Genomic DNA, 16566 nt, shown 5'->3' on the forward strand with positions numbered 1-16566 from the left:
TACCCGGACTCCAAGGGTTAAGTTATGAGGAGAGATTACACAAATTAGGGGTGTATTCCCTGGAATTTAGAAGGTTAAGGGGTGATCTGATCGAAGTTTTCAAGATATTAAGGGGAACAGATAGGGTAGATAGAGAGAAACTATTTCCACTGGTTGGGGATTCTAGGACTAGGGGCCATAGTCTAAAAATTAGAGCCAGACCTTTCAGGAGTGAAATTAGGAAACACTTCTACACACAAAGGGTGGTTAAAGTGAAGCGGGTGTCCCATTTTGTGATGGTCTGCTGTATGCTCCTCAACATGGCTATCATGAGGGCATAGCCCTTGCCAGCAGGAATTGCGGGACCACCTCAGGAGGAGGACAAGGCAGAGGAGGAGGAGGACGAAGATAGGGTGAAGTAGGAACAAGAGGGAGGGTGGAGGCAGCGAGACAATCGGCCTGTGGCAATCATTACTGTATTTGCGTTTAGACTGCCCCCGATATTATTGCAGTGTAACGCCAATGAGCTTGGGTTTTTAGACGAGAATCATGACTGCAATCATTTTAATGAGGAGTGAGAACGAATTTTGTTTACAGCCTAGATGATTTTTAGTCTAAACACTGCCCATTTCTTGGCTATAACGAATTTCTAGCCCTTGATTTCAGTGCTAAAACTGAAATCAGGTGGACCAATATCGGGGCCAGTCTAATTCCCATGTTTGCCATAGGCTTTTTCCCTACTTAAAGGGGAGGTGCATTAATGCTGTAGCACCTCATTATCAGGGTTGTTGGGTTTATAGCTGCCCCAACAACGATAAGAATAAGGTGAAGAAGAAGCAAGACTTCTTTAGAAATCATGATGGCAGATCGTCGCCCCAGGGAGAGAGCCCGGAGGTTTTCCGATGAAGCTCTAGAGGCACTGGTATTCGCAGTGGAGAGGAGGCGGGTGGTCCTATACCCACAAACTGGCAGGAAGCCCTCACCCTATACATCCCAAATCACGTGGCAGCAGATTGCAGACCATGTGATGGCCAGCACTGTGGTCCCCAGGACCACCACCCAGTGCCGAAAGAAGTATAATGATCTCACACGGCAGGTCAAGGTGAGTGAAGGTTTCAACAAATGCCATATCCCACCATCTGCACCACAAGCCTCACACACTGCTCAATGCACTACACCCCCATCACTCACCTACCAACAATCTCTACATATCACCACTCAGACCTCACAATCAAGGCTTCACTTCACCCTCACAACCTTACCACTGCTGCAACACTCACACCCACATCTCTCATTTTGCACACACTGACAGCTATTCAACTATGGCAGGCACATCCCCAATACATTGCACTAAACTTACCCAACACTTTTCTTTCTCTTGCAGGCCAAGCTGGCACATAATCGCCAGGAGCCAGGCGGACATGCAAGAACTAAGCCAGCCGGAAAAGCAACTGCTCCAGATAATTGGGTGCCACATCATTGCGGCCTTAACAACCGACAAGGTTGAATCTCTTGGGGACAATAACGGTATGTTCATTCCTAATCCTTCTCACATCCCACTTCCCAACCCCCCACCAGCCCACAATCTTTTCTCACTTTCAAGCTACTCATGCTGTATGCATGCATTTCTGGCTTCCCCCCACCTCCCCACACCATAACCCGACTCTTGTGCCTTTCTGCTTTCAGATAATCAACAAGCACCCGAGTAGCCTGTCCCCAAGATCAACACAGGGAGCGAGAGGAGAGAAGAGGAGGAGGAAGAAGACACAGCGACACTACATCTGTCACTCGCAGACACCAGCTCAGAAACTTTCACTACGCAAACTTTAGAGGCTAGTGTAGAAGCAGGATCTGCACAGTGTGAGGCACCAGGCACAAGTGGGCTGCAGCAAAGCCTGGGGAAAGGGTAGCTCGGGGGCCAGCTCCCCAGAGGGCGAGTTCGCGAGCAAGTTCTGCTGCACAGGACTCAGATGAGGACCTCAATGGGGCAGCCTTCAGAAGAAGGGTGATGGGCATGCACATAGAATTGATAGGTGCAATGGCAAGCCTGCCAGAGAGCCTATTGTCAATGTCAAGGAACATGGGGGAGTCCGCCTTCAACAGGGCTCTGCGCAGAGCATGGAGCCCAGGATTTCCTGCCTGGAAATGATGGTACACTCCCAAAGAGACCGTGTCGACCCAGACATGATGCTGCATGTGATGGGCGATGTCGTAGTTTCCACAGCAGCACAGGCGGAAGCGACCCAACATCTTAGTGCTGCAGTGGAAGCTCAGATTGCTCCTGCAGTCTCTGCTTGCTGCCATCGAATCTCAGACTGCTCTCATGAAGTCTCAGCATGATGCCACGCAAGCTCTGACTGCTGCCATCGTGGCTGGGTTTACCATCATCGACTGGGGCTTGCAGGGTGTCGCAGCAGACCAGCAATCTGTGCTCCAACAGATTGCTATGAATGCTGAGGCCCCTCCCCGGGGGAGTGGCAGTGGGTCAGTGGAGCAAGAACCTGCTGTCCTCTCTCAGGATGACAGCATTCCTACTCCCACCACTGCCACTCCACCATTGCCCTTGCCGCTGCATGTCAGCCAGCCAGCCCAGACTGCTGCCGCCCATGCCAGCAGAGTTCTGTGACCACCTCCTTGGTGAAGCGGAGCCTCCTAAGACACTGCTTCTCGCTTAATTGGAGGTAGGAGAAATGCTGTTGGAAGACCCTAGGCGGGTAAGTCCTCCTGTTGAGAGCCTTGATGGCCCTCCTCCTCCTCCCTCTGCGCGCATGTTCCCATCTTCCTCGCTGCCTCCGTTCCCCCTGCTGTAGATCCTGCAGTGCGAGGTCGACTGCTAGTACAGCCCCCATGACTGTGAGCAAGTGTTGTGAGCAGAAGCCTTTAAAAAATAACAAAGGCATTCTCCAATTGCAACACTCCCTGTTACCTTAGAGCCCTGAAAGAAGTAAAGAAAGCTGTTGGAGTTGCAGAAAGTAGCACAGAGCCAGTCAAACTGCATAACCATGTCAGGTGCAACTAATTGCTGATGATCCCTTTAAATATCATTGCTGGAGTCTGTTCCTGCTGTTGAATGCCTGCTCTCCCCATCGTTTAGGCATGTCGGTAAGTTGAACGGCAAAATCCAATGCTGCAGATCAGGCCTCAAGTGAGCGTTGCACACCCACTGAAATCACAATCTCTTTGATTTAAATCCCTCCAGCGATCGCGTTTGCTGGCAGCGCAACCAGCCCTCACAAAATGGCGCCTGCCGCGGGATCCGCCACCAGCTGGCGGAAGAGTGCCAGCCTCAATTTTTTTGACATTTCATGGCGTTAACGGGTGGGGCAAACCACACGACTTTTTAGCCAAATGTCTTTAAAAGAATTTAGTAAGAATGCTTTGTTGAGATAAGCTGCTCATGGTCGACCAGCTTTATCATGTCACGGTGGCATGTTAGAAAGAGTGTCAGTAGCCTAGGGACAAATGAAGTAAGTGGAGAGGTGACGATAATTGTTGATGGCATTCACGTGGAAATTGACTATATTAAATGTGAATGGCTTCTATTGCTACATGAATTTCACAAGGACCAGACATAATGAGAAAAATGCCAGGTCCTCACCCATATTACCACTGAGATAGAGAGCGGGATCATCATCTTCGGGACGAAGTTCTAGTAGGGCAGGACTGTGAGGACTCGTTGAATATGAATGGTGGGATACTGGCGGAATCCCTGCTGCCAACAAAACGCCTGTCAGTGCAAAGAGGGAAAAACAGCTGAAGAGGCAGGGACAGAGCTAAGGGGGCAGAACAGCCCTGAAGACTGATAGAGGTCCAGCCTCGTAGGCCTCAGCAAAGACTGAGGCCTACAGATGTACGGCAAACGGGGCCACATTGGAGGGAGTAAAGGCTGCTTCATGGCCTTCTCGCACTATATTGCGGGTATCCCAGACCATTACCGCTGCTTCATGTGGCCTACCATTACCCCTACATGGTGACCTGAGAAAGCAACAATAAGTGGAGCAGATGGGAAGGAAGTCCCCTGGGGACCTAGGCTCATGTACCTCTCCTGCTGCTATGTTCAAGGGGGTGGGGGGATGCTGGGGGAAGGAAACTCTGGTCGGCGTGGCGATGTGATGATAGGCCTTATCAACCGGATTTTCCATCATTCTTTGCTTGTGATACCGCCCTGATATCTCAGTTGGGATCACAGAGGAGAATCCTGGCTACAACCTACAAAACAATAAGAGTGCTCCTAAGCTATATAGTTGCTATGGAATTGCCAGCTTTTAATGAAGGTGGTGCAGAAAGCATGCCGGACAGCACAGTGGAATAGAATATGGATGTGATATTTATTTCTATTTAAACAACTTGATGAACGCTGTTCTTCTTGGATTACCTTTAAGTAATGTGCGTCAATAGAGATTAGTATATCCAATGATATTTGCCATTGTTACATTATAATTAAAGGAGGCAAGGCTTTTTGTAAGCATTGTTGAAGTGTAATATTTTTGAAGTAAAGCAAAATTAAAAGCATTTTAACATGCCATTGATGTCATCCCACCTTTGTGCTCCCTCTGAACTTTAGTACCTTAGATAATGTACTTGTGTATGCTTTTCATATTATCAACAATAATAAACAGCTCTGAAACCATATGACCTACTTAGCTGAGCACAGCCAAGCATACATCATAACTCTCATATGTCAAAGGTATAGGAAATAAAAAAATAACAACCTCAGTGACAGTTTGAGAGGGATTTGATTAAATCTATCCATAGTGTATTGGCGCAGGCTGCATCAAGTTTCACAAGCTCAGACCTGTATATAAACCAGTGTCGTTGGCAGTAGAAAAAAGCAGGAGGTTTAAACTAAAATAAAATCCCTCTATAATCCCAATCCAATTGAGTCATGTTGGCTCATTTAAACTAGTCACATGGGGGCATGAGGGCACTTAGAACAGCTTACAATAAGTGCCATACTACTGTGTGTTACTCAGCCTGTTACCAGGAGAAAACAGAAATATAATGATTCCGGCAAGGGAACACTTGCATGACCGTTAGGTACATCAGGGCTTGGAGTCTGAGCTCATCTTTACTGTGGTGTATGACAATAATATGAAACATAATTTACTTCATCTGACATCCAGTACGAGGAGTTGCTTCACAGGTTTAACATATTTATTTCAGACTGGAGTGAGCCACCAGTTTCAAATGCTAAATCATTGTGAAATAAGACATGGTACTGTGAATGAGGCAAGTCACAGAGGATTTGTGGAGAATCTCAAAGCTTACTAGAGTCATTACTGGGACAGATACAGCAGTCACCAGGTAAGGATACCATGTTTACTATTTCTATCAGTGCCATTTCCTATTGCTGGCCTGGAGCAGTAACTAAATGTAATTGAGGTTAATAAGGCTTACACTATGGAGGAGTTTCTCTCTGTAGCTGATTGTCAGGTCACTGTATTTGGCCTTTTGATATCACAGAAAAGGTGTTCCAATGCCAGTTCCAAACTCATATCCAGCCACTGACATCAGCTTGTTTATTTCCCCACCCCTCCACCTCCCACACCACAATGAATACTTATTTTCATGCTGGTATATTTAGATTGTAGAAGCATGAGTGCTGCATTTATTATTCCAGCTTTAGTATAATGGAAGATATAAAGCCAATTTTCAAACACGGCAGCTAACCGCTCAACGCTTTGCTCACAGACTCTACAGTCTGCACATTACTCGGTCTGTAAAGAGTGCATTTGTGTTTTTTTGAAGCTATGTATCCTCCTGCAAGGATACCGATCCTCTTTTTTTTTTTACAATTTTTCTCCATTTCTTGGTCTCCTGGCCCACATACCTCATGTATCCAAGGGCTTTCCCCCCAGGCCACCACCAATGGTTCTCTTGGCCAAGGACCAGGCTGGTTGGCAGGGGAAGGATATGCTCCGTTATACACTTCCCTCACACAGCACTGCAGTTGAGATTGGGAACTCAGGAGAGTGGGAGATTGAACCAGTGATCTTCTACTCCATGATGCCATGCATTGGTGCTGCAATACATAAAGGCCAATTTTATCTCTGCCCGTCCGGCGGGCTGACATTTAAAATGGCAGGTGAGACTTACCCACACCGATCCTGCTGTCTTTTTGCAAGTTCTTATCTTAACCTGCTCTTCTGAGTGGGACACACATCGTAAACCAGTGTGATCCTTCTTTAAGTCTGCAAATTGTGCTCCAATGACATCATCAGGGCCCAACTGCAATTTTAACCGGAGGCCTGCCCAGGGAATCCATTGTGGTTTCCCTACCAGGCCAACCTAGCGGGAAGAGGAGCTGGGGCCAGAAGAGGCCTAAAAAGGTAAGTGAATTTTTCTTTACGTTCCTTGTGGGCCAGGAGGAGCAGGAGAGCTTTTCCCGGCCCCACAAGGAAAGTTTAGACCTCCCCTGCCCCGAGATTCCACCCCCCCCCCCCCGAACCTCCTTCCAACCACTTACCTGAGTGCCGGGGACCATTCCTTCGGCTCCCAGCTGGAGGCCTCCTGCCACCCAAAATTGCGCTCCCACCAGCTAACTCTTCCTGTCGAGTATGGGCAGGAGACTGACGAGCCTTTGCAAATGAGGCCCAGGTGTTAAATTCTCCTCAAGATAATTTTAGTTTGCTGCTTGTCTCGGCTGCCTTTTTCCTTGCTTCTACTTTTGCTTCTCTTGTTCCCTACAAAACCTTCATTGTCTTCTATCCCAACTGTTCCCACTGGTGCAACCCTCTTCTCTGTTCCCTTAAATCACAGGAGTGCAAACTTTAGCAAACATTGTGTTCAACTGGCTTAACCTTTCATCACCAGTTACGGCTTGACCACATCCAGCATTGCTGGGCTCGCTGCTACCAAAACTGCACACGACTCTAGGATTATCCTGGGGAGCAAGAATAACCCCAACTCCTTTTCTCAACTACTGCTCACCTCGTTAAACCCTCCCACCACTCTCACCTGTAACAACAAGTGCAAGGTGCCCGTCAAGATTGAGACCATCCATTCAGCTGCTTCCTTTGTCTCCCTTCCTTCCCCTTGTCCCCTTAGCCAATCCTCCCATTCCTCCTTCTACCCCAGCCCTGATCCCCTGTCTCCCTGCAATTATTCCGCCATCTCTTCCATGCCTTCTCTGAGGTCAATTTGTGCATGAGACTTGCCTCTTGCGCCCTTGACCCCATTCCCACTAAATTCTGATTTACTCAACTCCCCTTCTTGGCCTCCATGTCGGCTGACATTGTAAACAGTTCCTTCTCATTTAAAATCCCCCCTTCATATCTGCCAAATTCACATCTCTCCTCAAAAACCCACCTTTGGCCTCGCTGTTCTTGCTAACTATTGTCTCATCTCGAACCTCCCTCTCCCATCCAAGGTCATTGAATATAGTGTCATCTCTCAAATCTGTGCCCATCTCACCCACAACTCCCTGTTTCAATCCTCCAATCTGTTTTTTGCCTCTCTCACCAAAACGGCCCTAAGCAAAATCACAAATGACATTCTTTTGTGACTGACCATGGTGCATTGTCCCTCATTGTCCTCCTTAAAATACGCTCTTACTTGTGTTATGCTGTATAATATATTGTTTCTGGAAACATTTTTTTTCTGTACTCAGCAAGGTTCTTTTCTAGCAGCAGATGTCAAGGTAACAGGCAGCTGGTTTCAATGATTGAATCACATCATTTGAAGAGCTGTGAATTGAAGCACAGCGATACAGTGATCTATCTTACTGCATGTTAAAGGGAAATATATTATATGGATTGTTATTGTCTGTGAAGTATAAAGTTAATTTCACTTGCATATTGCCACTAGTTATTGTACTTTTGCTATGATTATACAGTGGGTATTTTTAGCGCTCAGGTTTCCTCAGTTAAACCAGTGTTAGTGAAAGCTGATTAAGCTGCAAGCCGAGTATAACTGATGGAATCTGAGCTGTAATTAAAACCCACCATTAACAATGCTTGTGAAAAAAAACACTCTGCTTTGCACCAAAAACACATGATTTGCCTGGTAATATTATTGTGTTGCTTAAATCTGTGGTATGTGTGGTTTAATGTATAATACTGATTTACAAGCATGGATTTATTGTGTTATGAAATATAAATCTGTATTACATGTTTACCTATATTGAGTGGGGATTGTGGGTAAGGTCACTGAGCTTTCAGAAACACTAGAGGAGCAAGGAATAAAACAGCATTTCCCTATATCAACACATAAGACTATTCCAAGAAAAATCTGCAGGCTCCAAAAATCTGCAGGCCAGTAATCCCGGCACTGATGCCAGGATCATCCCCACCAGGAATCTCTGCCGCTGACCCCGTCAAACTTTACAGAGTCAGGATGAGGTTCCCTAATTTGCCTGCAAATGGCTGCCATCTGCTCCATTAGGGGAACATCAAGGACACCTCCCATGTGAAAGAAGACGGAAAATCCGATATAGCTGCCCAGGTCTGGGGTTGATGGGCAGGGATTGTGGCTGTCAAGTTATAAATGCTCCTGTTTAAAAATGTAAAAAAAATTGTTAAACCTTTGAGGATCCAGGATACAATCCCGGCCTGCACTCCCAATTGGGCCCCACATAACACAATAAATCCATGCTTGTAAATCAGTATTATACATTAAACCATACTATGTTCCACATATACCACAGATTTAAGCAACACAATAATATTACCAGGCATATCATGTGTTTTTAATTATGGTCAGTGGGTCAGCTGGTATGCCTGCTCTGACCAGGCGTTCCTGTGCCGACCATACACCAGGTCCTTGTGAAGGCCTGGGGTGCAGGAACTCCGATGTTCAAAGTCCCCACCCACTTATGATGATGGCCATGTAAGGGATGGGCATGTTCCATTACTATTTAGCAAAAATCTAACAATTTTGTTGCTACGCTTTCAACCACTTTCTTTAGAAGAAATAATATACTTGGTACTTCTGACTGTAATTTAGGTCCATTGAGCAATTAATTTTCCATGAATTTGAAGTGTCTAATTGGCCTGCAATCCAATTCCGACTCTTGGCAAAGAGCTGCTACTAATCAACGTTGCTAAGAAACAGTTGGAAAGTTGGCCAGTGTAGGTGAGAAACAAACTGGCATGCTGCCATGGAATCAAAAATCATTTGTAAACATCAGCAGCGTATTACTTGGAAATGTACTAAATTAGCACTGTGCAACTAATTATAACAGTAAAAATGTAAAAAAAAACTGGGAAAATCTCAAAAGCTGAAATAAAAACTCCATTGGTCAGGAATTTTCTCAGGTCCTTTTCCCGCTCTGCCACTGTAACTTCAGCAGAAACACTTTTTAACGCAAGTAAACGGGGCAGAGCGGGAAAATCACTGAAGAAATTGTCGGCCGATCTGCTGGAACGGCACAGCAGATCAGTCAGTAGTCAGGGAGAATCCCTTCTTCATTGGGCCTGGGGGAAACAGCGTTCCGCATGTGTAGTGAAAAAGGAAAAGGGGCAGAGACTTTGTTGTATCAGGTCTCCACGTCCCACTGGCACTGCCCCATGATTTCCCAAACCTATGTGTTTTTATAATGATGTGGGAGGGTATTCCCGATATTCCACCTGAGATCCTGTTTTCTACACTAGTTTGGGGACCCCAGTCCCTGAAGATAGCTGGCGCAAGGGCCTGCTGCTGGACACCTGTAGACACCAGGGTGAAGATGTCGAAGGCAAATTTTGACTTTTTTTTAACCTCCCCCTGGAATAGGTGTCAAGATCCCTTGAGGTTGTGTGGGTTGTTATTATTATGCAATAGATAGAAGAAATGAACTGAATTCTACAATCAGAGTGACTCAAACGGTGCTAGTTCTAGTTAATTAGCTGAAATCCCATCTTTCACCTGGCTTATGGAGAGGAAAAGTCAGCCATGGTTCCCACTATCCAGTGATCCCTGCTTGACTTTGAGTCTCAACAACTCAGGAAATGGAAAATAATTCTTGCATTTTGCATAGGAAGTTTGCATGTGGAATATTAAGAGTGAAACAGGATGATACTATGAAAAGACAGTGTTATCTCCACACCATTACCAGCCCCGAAATTTCAGGGGTCTGGGGCGAAAAGATGTCGGAATCTGGGTGAGCGAGTCAGGAATTTGGGGTGATTGATTGATTTCAGAAATGCAGCCGAACGGGAAAGCAGCAGCCCTTAAATTCTTTTAAACATATTGGGCTGGGACTCCAGGCCCACTTATGTTACATTAATGTGCCACAGTGCAATCCTTCACCCCACCTGAGGCGACACTCCATTGGTGACATAAATGGCATGGACACCTACCCAAAATAGATAAATCCTCCTGAAGTCAAGGTATGGGAAGGGGCACATCCATCAGGCAGGTGGAAGTTTCACCCAGCCCCAGATCTGCTTCATAAATATCCTCTCCTGGAATTTCTTAATTCCTTAAACATTTTCCCAACCACAAGTATTCATTCTGTGTACAGACAGCCACGGTCTGTTTAATCAACACTAATATTTGAGCCATCGGCTTAAAGGGAAAGGTTGGGGAAAAATTCATGCAAATGGTTATTAGATTATGGAATGCATTACCACAAGTGACTAGAATTATAGCACTTGTACAACAAAAAAAATTCAAAATTTTCTCCTCCCTTTTCCTGATAGCAGTGACTCACGCTGATTACTGTTCCACTGGTATCAGCCGTCTTCCAGAATCTCAGCCAAGTGGTCATTTTTCCTGTGAGCCGAAACAGTGAGTGTTGGCAGACTATTAGAATCATAGGCCGGAATTTTCTGGGATCCGTGCGGGCATGATTGGAGGCGGGTCGGGTGGAAAATTTGAAATATCTTGAAGCGGGTCAGGAACCTGCCATCATCCCACCCCCACGTGCCTTTCCATTGGGCACGTTTGTCAGCGCGGCAGTGACCCAAACGGCAGAGGCAGGCAACCTAATTTAAACCATTATCAGGTACTTGTCAGACCCTTAAGCGCCTTTTTAAGCCTACCTTTCGAATTTCCCTGCATGACCACGGGATTCATGCAGTTCGGGAACCATGTCTGTCAACCTGAGGCGGGAGTTGAGTGGCCATTGATCCAGCTGATTAGTTGACAGCATGAAAAGTACTATAAAAGCTCCCACCTCACAGCTGATCACTTTCCTCAGGCAGAAGCTGTTGCTGACTGCATTGCCAGCACAAATTTAACTTTCTAGAGGCTGCAAGTGTTTCCAACAAAGTCACCATCCAGTGCCACCTCATTGGTAGAACCTCTCTCACCATTGACAGATTGCTTCATGCAGGTGGCCATCCTATCCATGGAAGAGCCTACAGTCACCATTGCCTGCGACACGGTGGTGCTAATGTTGGAGATGGACTCCTCCATTCTCTGCACATTTGCAGACATCGCGCTCAGAAAATCTGTCAAAGCCTCCTGCACCTCTAGGATCACCTGCTTTCTGGATGGCCTGAGGTGCAGCATCTGCATACAGCTGAGCAGAGCTGGGAGTGTCCTGCGCCTTCCGACAAGGAGTCTCCACTACTGTCCCTGTTTCCACCATCTGCTCTTGCTCAGTTGTGAGTTGTGAGACACCAGTTGACAACAGTACTCTATCTCGTGTTGCACCCACTGAGGTGTACGTATCTGCGCTGGTGCTGGGTATGCTTATGTCTGGTGACGCTGCGCCCTCAGATGCTGGAGGCTCCTCTGAGGAGTTGTCTTGCTCTTCCTCCTGGACAGTGGGGGGGGGGGGGGTGGAGGGGGGCTCTTGATGGACCTGTGGAAAAGTAAAGAGTTGAGTTAGATATGTCATATGAAGAATGGGTACTGCTACCATTATGCACTTAATGACTGCATGTCACCAATGGAGTATCACCTCAGGTGGAGTGAAGGATTGCACTGTGGCACATTAATGTAACATAAGTGGGCCTGGAGTCCCAGCCCAATATGTTTAAAAGAATTTAAGGGCTGCTGCTCTCCCGTTAAGCTGCATTTCTGAAATCAATCAATCACCCCAAATTCCTGACCCGCTCGCCAGATTCCAGCATCTTTTCGCCCCAGACCCCTGAAATTTCGGGGCTGGTAATGGTGTGGAGATAACACTGTCTTTTCATAGTATCATCCTGTTTCACTCTTAATATTCCACATGCAAACTTCCTATGCAAAATGCAAGAATTATTTTCCATTTCCTGAGTTGTTGAGACTCAAAGTCCTACCTGTGTGTCGTTGTATAAGCCTTTGTTGAGTCGTTAAGTCCCAAGGATCTGCTGTATCTGCTAGTCTATTCCACTGCTCAATAGTTTACATATATGCTTTAACCTTCAATAAATAAGCAATTTTCTTCTCGCAGCTTTTGAAGGATAGAGTTGGTGAAAAAAGAAAGAGATTTTGGAAGACCAAGGAATCATGGGATGTGGTAATTCGAGAGTTAATACTGATTCAATGAAGAGGACAGAAAAAGGTGAGACTGGAGTACTGCTTAATCACTTACTGCTTAATGTGACATAACAGCAGCTTTGGGAGTTATGCATCTTTTCGAAGATATATCTGACACATTTAAAACTAGAGCACAATTCACATTTTCAGTGCTATTTTACCCTTATTAACTCTTACTTTACTTATGTTCAGTTTTTCTATTATAGTATAGCATGACTGTGACCTCCAGCTAGGTCAGCATAGTTCTTTCAACTCTTTGTGCGATGCACATTTTTATTTTTATGATTCTATTATTCCCCACATAGGATTTTCTGAGACACCGTTATTCCTTGCAAAAAAAATTCTCCCAGCATTACGACTCAGTCCTTATGCATCAAAGTTTCCATATAGTTCACAGTGGAACTGAGTTTTCTGGACCTATATATCTTCTTCTTAGGCAGTCCCTCGGAACCGAGGATGACTTGCTTCCACGCTAAAAATGAGTTCTCAGGTGACTGATAAGTCCAATGCGGGACCTACAGTCTCTGGCACAGGTGGGGCAGACGGTGGTTGAAGGGGCAGGTGGGTGGGGTGCTTGGGTTGACATGCGCTCCTTCCGCTGTTTGTGCTTGGCTTCCGCTTGCTCCCAGCGAAGAGACTCGAGGTGTTTGGTGCCTTCCCGGATGCTTCTCCTCCACTTTGTGCAGTCTTGAGCTAGGGATTCCCAGATGTTGGTGGGGATGTTGCACTTTTTCAAGGAGGCTTTGAGGGTGTCCTTGAAGCATTTCCTCTGCCTACCTGGGGCTCTCTTGCTGTGTTGGAGCTCCGAGTAGTGCGCTTGCTTTGGGAGTCTCGTATCGGGCATGTGGACGATGTGGCCCATCCAGTGGAGCTGATCGAGCGTGGTCAAAGCTTCGATGCTGGGGATGTTGGCCTGAGCGAGAACACGGACGTTGATGCGCCTATCCTGCCAATGGATTTGCAGGATCTTGCAGAGGCAGCGTTGGTGGTACCTCTCCAGTGCTTTGAGGTGCCTGCTGTACATGTTCCATGTCTCTGAAGCATACAGGAAGGCGGGTATCACTACTGCTCTGTAGACCATGAGTTTGGTGCTGGGTCTGAGGTCCTGGTCTTCAAACACTCTCTTCCTCAGGTGACTGAAGGCTGCACTGGCACACTGAAGGTGGTGTTGGACTTCGTCATCGACATCTGCCCTTGTTGACAGTAGGCTCCCGAGGTATGGAAAGTGGTCCACGTTGTCCAAGGTCTCGTCATGGATTTTGATAATCGGGGAGCAGTACTGTGTGGCGGGGGTAGGTTGGTAGAGGACCTTTGTCTTACGGATATTTAGTGTAAGGCCCATGCACTCGTACGCTTCAGTGAAGGTGTTGACGATGGTTTGGAGTTCGACCACCGAGTGTGCGCAGACACAAGCGTCATCTGCATACTGTAATTTGATGACAGAGGATGGGACGAGCTTGGATCTGGATTGGAAGCGACGGAGGTTGAACTGTTTCCTGTTTGTTCTGTAGATTAGCGCCACTCCAGCGGGGAGCTTACTGAGGGTGAGATGGAGCATTGCAGCCAGGAAGATTGAGAAGGATGTTGGTGTGATGACACAGCCTTGCTTGACCCCAGACCATACGTGAATTGGGTCTGTGGTGGATCCGATGGTCAGGATCACGGCTTGTATGTCTTCGTGAAGCAGGCGGAGGATGGTGACAAACCTTTAAGGGCAGCCGAATTTGAGGAGGACACTCCATAATCCCTCATGGTTGATGGTGTCGAAGGCCTTTGTGAGGTCAAAGAAGGCCATGCACAGCAGTTGGTGCTGTTCCCTGCATTTCTCTTGTAGTTGATGCATGGTGAAGATCATGTCCATTGTGCCCCTTAGTGGGCGGAATCCGCATTGCGACTCTGGGAGGAGCTCCTCAGCCACTGGGAGAAGACGATTGAGGAGGATTCTTGCGATGACTTTCCCTGTGGCAGACAGCAGGGAGACTCCTCTGTAATTACCGCAATCGGACTTGTCACCTTTCTTGAAGATAGTCATGATTACGGCATCTCTGAAATCCCCTGGCATGGTCTCCTCTTTCCAAATAAGAGAAATGAGTTAATGTATTCACATCGATAGTGCTTCTCCGCCATGTTTTAGCGCCTTGGCGGGGATTGCATCTGCTCCTGAGGCCTCATTGCTCTTCAGTTGTCGGATGGCCTTTTCAACCTCATGCCGGGCTGGGGTTGTTTCAATATATATATTGAAATGATTGAATGGCATTCTCATTTCTGATGTTCACCCATTCTGTAGAAATAATGGGTAAATTCACTGAACCTGTGCTCCTGATGAAGAGCTATGCTCAAAGGGAATGCAAGTCAGCGAACTGGGGCCACAGTGTTGCAACCCTATCTCCCTTCGAGTGCAGCTCCCCACCAGGACCATTGGTGTGGGGAATTTACCCAAATGGCAGTAGAACTCCTTCTGTTGTACCCCCATTTGTACTTGTCACTTATACAAGTTACAGGGTTCTACTTATATATTTTTGCCAGTTCAGGGGTCACAAACAGTAGAGGGATTGCCTCCTCGAGACAGCATGGAGTTAGAAGCAAATCGGTATGGAGTTGCATGTGCTTCATGAGTGGAATTTCTGTGTTATTAAAACTCACCTGTTTGTTACGTCATGCATCCAAATCTAATTTCCTACAAATAGCACAGTACCAACCTCTCTCCCTAAATAGTCCACAACATACATAGAGATTATGGTTTCATTCAAATGTTTTTCTCACATTTATGTACATGCTAGCTGCACGATCCTTGACTCTCCCTGGTGGGTTCCACTCTTCCATGTTTTATTTCTTTCAGATGGGCAAATAACATTTGCATTTGTTCAAACCAATGATATTCAAACTTTTCTGCCAAATATTGACACACCCCCAGGAACTCCAGTAAATACCAATCAATTCTGGAGAGGCCCTGGAAGTATTGACACTTTACGGCAGAACTTCTGTCCTAACTGCCAAGCGACAGCCTCAGTTACCAAAAGGAAAAGATTGCTATCACTACATTACTACACAGTAATAGAAATATAGATCAACAAATATGGAACAAATGCAGATTGCAGAATTGTTCAGATATTTTGCTCAAGTTATGGACAAGGAATCCCCTAGTGTCCACAGGCCCTAGTTTAAAAACCTATGGTTCAAATAAGACCTTAGCAGCTCATGTAGTTTATAGTGTTGTGATATTCTCTTCTACAAAACAGGATATGGTAAAATATAAAAACATGACCACTAAATTGGATAATTTGAACACGGTCCTTAAATGGGCTGAACTTTTTGTTTACTGAATCTAAATAACTTCTGTTTATTAGCCTGGATATTAAATTGATCAACATGGTCATCAAGTTTATATTTATCAATGTCAACCATTCCTTATTAGTCCTGTGGTGTGGACCAAGCTGAACAGTAGTTGTTCCCATTGTAACCAGCTGTGCTTCAGCTCATTCCAAGGATAATTCACACTGGAAATGGTGTGTTCTGGCTATAGTTTTCAATTCCCAGACCACTACATTTTTAATTATGTATTATAATAGCCTTGATCAAACACAAGAATGGTAGTAAGACCGCATGCATTTCAAATCTAGAAATGCAGGGAATAGTTATGGATGGTAAACTACTATGAAAGGGTGAGATGTCATCTACTTAAGCTAAATCTTTAAGATAGTTAGCAGGAATACAATTCCAGATAACCCTGCAAGTCGATGCTAAAATGGATAGAGTGGTCCTAGTTGGATAAGCATTGACAAGATTCCTGGGGCTGGATTATCTCAATGGGAAGCTTTTGGAGGCGGGACTGCTGCTTGCCGGCTTTCAATCCCGCCTCCATCAGCTTCTGGCCAACCAGCGGGATTTTCCCTTGATTGACCTTGTTAAGCCCGCCTAGCGGGCTCAGCAGGCCAATTAGGGGGAAGTCAGTGACAGAGCACGTCAACGTATGATGTGTCATCTGTCAAGAAATTTTGAAAGAAGAAATGTCATCGTTTGACAGCTCTGTGAAGCTGTCAAACACTGACATTCTGTGTAGTTTGGTGAGTTGTGTTCAGGACTCATCAAACCTTTCAACTTTGCAGAAATCAGCTGGCTGTTGGGTCGGAGGATCCAACAGCCAGTCTGTGATCTCTACAATGGAGATGTCGGGGACTCCGGCTCCACAGCGGCTGAAGG

The 16566-nt window shown here is 46.1% G+C and overlaps 1 protein-coding gene across 7 annotated transcripts in view; it reads left to right on the plus strand.

Annotated features, from left to right (window-relative positions):
- The first annotated feature begins 4892 nt into the window (after window positions 1–4892).
- Window positions 4893–16566, plus strand: part of LOC147123042 (serine/threonine-protein phosphatase with EF-hands 2-like) — an 87723-nt gene continuing 76049 nt past the window's right edge. For 3 of the 7 annotated variants that reach the window (XM_085964147.1, XM_085964182.1, XM_085964173.1), the window contains exons 1-2: window positions 4894–5283; window positions 12281–12391. In XM_085964147.1, the coding sequence (XP_085820273.1) occupies window positions 12337–12391 (55 nt within the window). In that variant the 5' untranslated portion in view covers window positions 4894–5283; window positions 12281–12336. Of the gene's footprint in view, window positions 5284–10598; window positions 10687–12280; window positions 12392–16566 lie in introns of all 7 variants that reach the window. The other 4 variants (XM_085964191.1, XM_085964208.1, XM_085964164.1 and 1 more) reach the window with 3 other exon arrangements.

Source organism: Somniosus microcephalus, chromosome 2 (genome assembly GCF_052327205.1).
Source record: "Somniosus microcephalus isolate GS21.2 chromosome 2, FLI_Smic_1.0, whole genome shotgun sequence".
NCBI classification, from domain to species: Eukaryota; Metazoa; Chordata; class Chondrichthyes; order Squaliformes; family Somniosidae; genus Somniosus; species Somniosus microcephalus.